This window comes from Coptis chinensis, chromosome 8, assembly GCF_015680905.1.
Source record: "Coptis chinensis isolate HL-2020 chromosome 8, ASM1568090v1, whole genome shotgun sequence".
Taxonomy (NCBI): domain Eukaryota; kingdom Viridiplantae; phylum Streptophyta; class Magnoliopsida; order Ranunculales; family Ranunculaceae; genus Coptis; species Coptis chinensis.
The window spans coordinates 84,728,745-84,736,217 of NC_141463.1; the positions used below are offsets into that span (position 1 = coordinate 84,728,745).

Here is a 7,473-nt window from a genome sequence, read left to right on the forward strand (position 1 = left end):
TCAATGAGTAAATGTGTACTGCTCAAGTGTTTATGTTAATACTAAAAAAGATTAGGAAGTGCTAGTATAAAATAGTTGACGCATTCTGGTTACATCTTCAACGAATGAACTTGTGTGGGTTTAATCCATGTCGAGAGCTCCAATTTCTAAACTTGGGCTAGTGAAAAAAAATCAAGGTATCAGCAAGCAAGCACCTATCTAACACAAGAAAATAACCATTTGCAGACAACAAACTTCTTGAACATACCAATCCCAAGATAATATAATCATATAAAATTGCACTGGGCAGTTCTTCCCAGTCAAGACGACAAACACAGCAGTTCATCAGGAAGGTCTGTCAGGTCTGTCAGCACGACTAACCTAAACCTGTAAGTGTGTAAATAACAGTTGCAGCCTACAGCTCTCGGTTCGTTAGATAGCAACACAGCCCTTCACCAGGAAGGCCCGTGAGCAAAAACCTATAATTGTACATATATTATTACAGCACTCCAGTGTATTCAGTATCTTGAAATACCATTCTAACCAACTAATAACTTAGTCATGTATCCTACAATATAGTACATCTGTTTATTCTAATGTCAAGCACTTGTAGCCATCTAGAGCAGATGAGCACATGCAAAAACCACGCACATGCAAAAACCACAAATCTAATGAAGGTGCAGAACAAATCATTTAAACTAGAAATTGATGTCCCAAATTTGTAATACAGTATACCTGCTTATTCTAATGGATAACACAAACAAAATATGTTTAAACTTTCAATGCATTAACATGGCTAGAAATGTAAACTGCAGTTCTGCTGTGCTTAAAGCCCAAAACCTTGAAACCAAACAAGAAAAATATCACCCTTCCATTTCAAGTGAAGCAGATGATGCATTACTTCAGTACCGGTGTTCCAACTTCTCCTTCTCTTGGTAGCTCTGGACGTACCTGCATCCGATAGGAGTAACTGTTAGCATAGACTACAAAAGGCTAATGAAAGATGACACTTATTAGCTATGTCCCTCCTTACAGCAACTTGAAAAGAAAACAAAAGGTAAACCATCAGATTCTCTTGAAGTGGGATAATGAGGATGTTCATGTCCTCAGAACTAATGTGTCGGAGTAAATAACGGCACAAAATTAGGAGTTCCTCCAAAGCAAACACATAAATGCAACACACAACCCCAGGTTATAAGTAAACTATCGCCTATGGTCAAGTGTGCGACACAACACAGGTCACAGGACTGTATTAACAAGGACAAGAAGTACATGATAGGAAGAAATCTGCAATATTTTGTTATTCAAATAACCAACAAAAGCTTTTCTTTGTGTTTTCTCCCATTCGTTGGCCTCTTTGAAACAGAACGAGACCTAAATCCTGGGATCATTATTTTTTTCTTGATCAGCAAAACAATACAGTGCATTAATTTTGATGATGTAGCCCAGAAGTACAAACATACATATATAGGCTACGCCTCAACCAAAACATCCCATCCAAATATGAGATCTTCCAATTTCATTCACCAACCAATAGGATCCAGTCAATCTTATTGTTTACCGTGCATTAACAAGATGTTAATTATATGGGCAACAGTAGAAAATGGAAAAATCAGATAAAAAGCCTCAGACTTTATAATCCATAATCAAGCTAAAAGAGTAACAGGAAAATTTTGAACGCTATCCAAAGGTTATCTTATAATAAATCAACATATTGTTCATCAATCTAACATTAAATCGAACAAAACCCAGTAAATAATATTCATCAACTCAATTAAAGTATGAAAACAATAATGAATCTTATATATAAAAAAAGTAGAGAGATGGGGTAATTACGCATAAACGCCGACAACAGGAGCGACAAGAAGAGTAGCGCTGATCCAATTCTCAGAAAACTTTTTCCCAAGCTTATGAGGAAGATCTCTCCATAAACCAGGCATCACTCTTTGTTGAAATGGTGATAAACTGTACACCACTGCCTTCATCCGTATTGGCGTCTTCCCCATTTTTTTCTCTTTTCTTCTTCTGCGAATGAAAATCAAGTTGTCGGGTTTGGGCCTTAAGCGAAATTTGGGCTTGGGCTTGCATAAGTATTCAACTTCTTTTTTTATTCTCTCTGCTTGTTTTCATTTTTTTAACTGGTGTGTGAGGTTGTTGATTGGGTTGATTTGAGTTGGGGTCTTTTTTTTTTTTTTTTGATAAACTGCCCTGATTGTATTAATTTGTACATAACTTCTTACAATCAAAACAATTAACATTAACCTGAAAACAAGAAAAGAAAACTGAAATTAAAACAGTTGAAACCAACAAGTCTGTAAATATATGGTAGTCTCGACATAGACTCCACCGACTCCAAGCAACCACCAAAGCAGACACCTCGACCACATTGGAAACCCCATCCTTTTCTCTTGGTCGAACTTCATAGTTGCTCCTTCTTCCACCGTGTTGGATCTCCCATGGTGACGACTCACGAGTCATCCAGTCGCATCAAACATAAAACTCCACAACAACAAAGTCGATTAGCAATTCCAAAACCTGGAATGCCCCACCAAAGGCCCCAAATGGTGAGCGGCTGACGAAGAAACCCAAACCAAAGAATCCGGAGAGGGGTAGAAAATGGGAGAGAGCCATGGCTTTGAACAAACAAATCATAATGCCAAACCAGAAATCCGGACATAAAGAGGGTCAACCCATGGCCTTGGCGTCGATAGAGAGATGTTGGACCAAGTAAATCCAAAGTGAAACTACCACTACCAAATGCATACCAAAACCAACTAAACCCAACTTATTTAAGGTCTTGAGATAGTGTAAGATCTCACGCAAAATGTGGGAAGGTGGTCGCACCAAAGGAGACAACCACAAAACCCACCTCCGGATCCACTGAAGATAGAGACCAATGTTGGTTGATATAAACTCTCCTACATACCAACGAAAGGAGGAAACTTTTTCTTCTTTTTTTTCTTCTTCATCACTTCCAATTAGTAGATCTACTGGAATCAAAGAGTTTTGGGTTGTGGAGGCTGTGAATGGTAGGGTTTAGATTGTGGTAAACTAATTAAATTGGGTAGCTCTAGGTGGAGAAGAGAGTTTAAAGGAGAAGAAGGGGAAAGGGGAAGTGGAGAGATCTGCTATTCCCCGCAGGAAGGGTAGCTGCTTTAAGCCGCAGGAGAGTTGTCCGCCATTTTCAAAGAGTGAAATTCACCTCTTTAAAGTCATCGATTTGAGTTGGGGTCTTGGTTAGATAATTTAATTGAATTGAGTTTTAATTTTGGACTCAGAGATATATAATTGAATCAAAACTAGACTACACTTTGGTTTGAAATTGCAAATTAGATAGTATCTAATAAGTTTGAAAAAATAATGTTTATCATATCATAAACAAATTTGTTGAAACAGTCATAATTTATACTAACTGGATTTAGAAAGTAGTCATTTCTCTTTTATAACTTTGGCGAAATTACAATGTTTTTTTTTTCTTCGAGTATCCTATGGTTACAATGTTTTCTTTTCATAACACACAAACAACACTAATAAGTGATAACTAAACTCTATACTCAGTACTGTCTAAGCATTCCGTCAACTCATCACTCTCTATACGAAGACATTTTGCAATTTATAATAATACATTATTTAGAACTTAATTATACATCTTGAAAGCAAGTAGATCTGCATTGGGGATAGAATGTGTTTTCTCCACCATTTCTTTTCAACGTGAGAAAAATAATCTTATTAATTACTTTGTGCTTGTTTCAGAATTCCAACTGACCATTATAAGAGTAGAATACATTTCATGTGCAGGTGGTTTTGTAATTCTGTTTTTGTTGAGTTGAAAGGATCCAACATTCCTATTTATAGATATAAGAATGTGATAGGTAAAATTTTCATATTTGAATTATAGGTAGAAAGGAAGGTGCATTTGTATAACTGAATAAGAGAAAAATATATCATCTTAACAGCGTGGAAAGAGAATAAAATGGTGATTAATGATCCCATTTCTCAGTGTTTTTTTTTCTTCTTCTTCTGCAAATGAATTTGGGGTCAAGCTGAAAAGGCAAAAGTGGTTGTAGAGATCGGGTTTGGGCCGGTCTGTCACTTTGTTGGACTTGCATATCCAACTTTTAACTTCTCTTTTGCGGCTGTGTCCACCCTCCATTGAAACAACCGCCCAATCAAAACGGTTGGTGAACTTAATTAAGGTAGCCTTGGATTGGCCTTTAAGCTAAATTGGAAACTATTCAACTCAGTTAATTTTCAACATAGATAGATTTACAAGAAATAAACCAAAACGCCCTAATTCCAGTTTTTATCACTAATAAAACCAGTTGGATTTACAAATAATTTGTTAGGACAAGTTAGACATGTTAATCACTAATAAAATTGGTTTTTTGTTTTTAATCATTCAAAATGACAAGCCTATATTGACTTGACTTATTATTTTATTTTTGTTCCAATTATACTCTTATATGCTTCGTATATAAGTCATTCATTTGAACTATAAACATAAAAATTGGAGAAACTATCAAGAGAAGCGAAGCAAAAAGGAAACACAAGATCGATCGTTTTCAATTGAAGATTAAAGCTAAATCTGGAGATTCTACATTTCATTCGATTCGATTTGAAAGTTTGTCTCAACTTTATTATTCAAATCGAAATTGATTCGATTCGATTTTTGTTTTGATTTATTTTATTTGTTTGTTGAATTGGAAGGTTTTTTTACTATTTTTTTTAAAACTATCTTATTAATATACATGGCTTATTTGCGCCAAGTTTGCTTCCTATATTTAAATCTCTTCATGGATCTACTTTTTTGAGTATGCACTGACAACTGTGCATACCATATTTTTTTTAATGATACATGTTGATCAGCTCCCAAATGTACGATTTATTATCCTTACATTACTGTATTACAGTCCTTCTTACACTTAATGAAAAGACAACTCATAGCTTTTATTGTCTTTTTCACGTTACAGAGAAATTCATACTACTTATCATAAAAGCTGCGTCTTAGCACCAAAAAGAGCCTTAATTACGCTTATTATGAAAACCCGAAGCTACTATGAAAAGGTCAAAGGTCAAAGTCCTCAACTCAGAAGACCAGAGATAGATGTCCTTAACACAAAAGATGTCTTTCTCTAAAACCAATCTTGATCAAGAAGAAATCAAAAAGCAAAAGCATAAAATAAATAGTGAGGTGTCTCAAATGTAATGGAGAAGGGCAAATCAGTCATTTGCATAAAGTAGGGGTATAAGAACTAAAAGTTAGGGAGAGATAATGCATCTAGACTTATTCTAGTGTCATGTAGGATTTAATTTCTAATATTTTTTTCATGAAAGTTATTTACTTTATTGTTCTTCATTTTCAATCTTGTTATTTGTTTTTGTTATTCAATCAATAAATCTTCTTTCTATGTTGTTCTTGTTCAATATTTTCATTTCATTTATTCAAGTTTGTGTTTTTTTCAATCATTTACAACTTAAATTTTTCAATGTTCTTCCTAAACTAGTTAACCAATACAAGTCATAAACTAAGATTTTACCTTCCTTTCTTCAACTCCCAACCATTCAAACTCTAAATAATTTATGGTGAACCTCACTTCAATAACTTTTGAACACTCAACACTTGCCACAACTTCACATGTGTGGTTGTTTGATTTTGCAGTGCTATGGACTTTAGTGTGGTGGGTGTTTTTTGTTATAAAGGCAGTTCATTTCACATTCATAATGGGTTGGAAATTTGTTTGGATGATCTTAAACGTGAATTGAGTGACAAGTGGTATGATTTGGGTTCGAATACCTTTAATTTGTCTTTTTTTCGTGATGGCAAGGACAACATGATTAAGACCGATGTAAAGATACATTCTTTGGCATGTTATTGCTTTGCAAAGAAAGAGTTAACTGTGGAGGTTAAAGTTGCTTATAACGTACCTACTCTTGGTTGTAGTGTCTTGCTCTTGCTTGTAGTAGCTATACTTCGGGTGAATCTAGTAGCTCAAACTCATTGGTGGTTGGTGCTTGTGGAAATGGCGAGTATAAGACAATTGCTTGGGTGTATAATTTCAGTGGTGGTGTTGGGCAGAGGTTTGAATTAGGTGCGTCTGAATTTCATTTGAAAGTTCTCGAGTTTTCTATTGCCACTGGGTATAAGTATAAGTTCACTAAGAATGGCGAGTGTAGAGTTACAGCTATTTGTGGGAAGCGATTGGAGACAAATTGCTTATGGTTAATCCATGCCTCGAATAATTTTGGTGCATTTGCAATTAGGAAAATAAACCCTAGTCATACTTGCGGGTTTGCGTGTAAAGACTATAATAATCCTCCAATGACTAGTAATCTTGTGAAGAGTTTGATCATGGATTCTATAAGTGATACACCTTCAATGCCGGTGAGGACGATAATTCATTACTTTAAAAAGGAGTTGTTTCGGCAGTGACATGCTTCAACACAACGAGAGCAAATGATAAAGAATGCACTAAGAAACAGAGGAAATTGATGTTGGGGGAGATGAAACTGAGCCAAGATAATGACTGCCTACGTACCCAAGATCTATTATCTAGGGATCAAGTTTCAACGTAGTTCACATTATGAGAAAAAATGGTTTTTATATGACTGAAGAGGTTGAGTCCTAAGAGGACTGTATTTGTTTGTGTCACAAAAATTGTTATCTCTTTGAACTTTTATCCTTATATTTCTACAATAATGAACTTGGACATATTCTTAAGTAGACCAGTTATTGGGTGTAGCTAGGATTAAGTCCTTGGGCTAGATCCGTGGGCTTAATGAGCCACAAAGTGGGGGTCTATACATCGCACTCTCTTTGGTGGATGGGGAAAGCCCATGTGGCAAAGAAGTTAATATAGAAAAAAAAAATAGAATAACTTCGATTTAAAAGAAAAGAAAAGAAAATGGAATAAATGTTACCAAGTATTGGCGTGCGTAATCTTATTGTCAAAGACGACAGTAGGCGATGACAGGAGACGAAAATTATTGGCGACAAAAGACGAAAATAATTAGCGAAAATTATTGGTAGAAATTATTAGCATAAATAATTAGTGAAAATTATTGGCAGAAGATATTAGCGAAAATTATTGACGGAAGTTATTTGCGAAAGGAGGCGGAAATAATTAACGAAAATTATGGGCTGAAATAATTGGCGGAAGTTATTAGCGGAAATAATTGGCGATATTAGTTTTGGCATTTTTTATCTTCTTTAAAGTTTAAACCAATTAAATGAGGCTAACAACTCCCACTGCCTTGAAGCAATTTAATTTCGAGAATGGCTCACCTCTAGAAAGCAAATTTGGTGGTCATTCTGCAGTCGATATTAGTCCAAAAATGTGAAAACAGTACGTCTCAATGACAATACTACAATAGTAAGTAGGTAGAAGATTATCTTGGATGGAAATGTTATGTGATGAGGATCGAAGAGGCAAACAAATGAAACAAGTACATGTTAGGAGTTCTATAACACCTGTATTTTTCCTTCCTATTTATTAG

At 35.2% G+C, this 7,473-nt stretch overlaps 1 protein-coding gene across 1 annotated transcript; it reads right to left on the minus strand.

Moving 5' to 3' along the window:
• Positions 1–651: 651 nt before the first annotated feature.
• Positions 652–2,026, minus strand: LOC147483717 (cytochrome b-c1 complex subunit 8-like). The gene is made up of 2 exons (XM_086575847.1): positions 1,816–2,026; positions 652–930 (listed from the first exon to the last, which is right to left on the minus strand). Exons 1-2 carry the CDS (start codon positions 1,983–1,985, stop codon positions 882–884), a joined length of 219 nt encoding a protein of 72 aa, XP_086431973.1. The 5' UTR covers positions 1,986–2,026; the 3' UTR covers positions 652–881.
• Positions 2,027–7,473: the final 5,447 nt, after the last annotated feature.

What these genes read in the sequence shown, in the direction of transcription:
- LOC147483717 (XM_086575847.1), bottom strand. Translation starts at nt 1,985, where the DNA reads ATGGGGAAGACGCCAATACGGATGAAGGCAGTGGTGTACAGTTTATCA. An exon ending in CCTGTTGTCGGCGTTTATGC is followed by an intron (nt 931 to 1,815) that starts GTAATTACCCCA and finishes TATCGGATGCAG; the next exon opens with GTACGTCCAGAGCTACCAAG.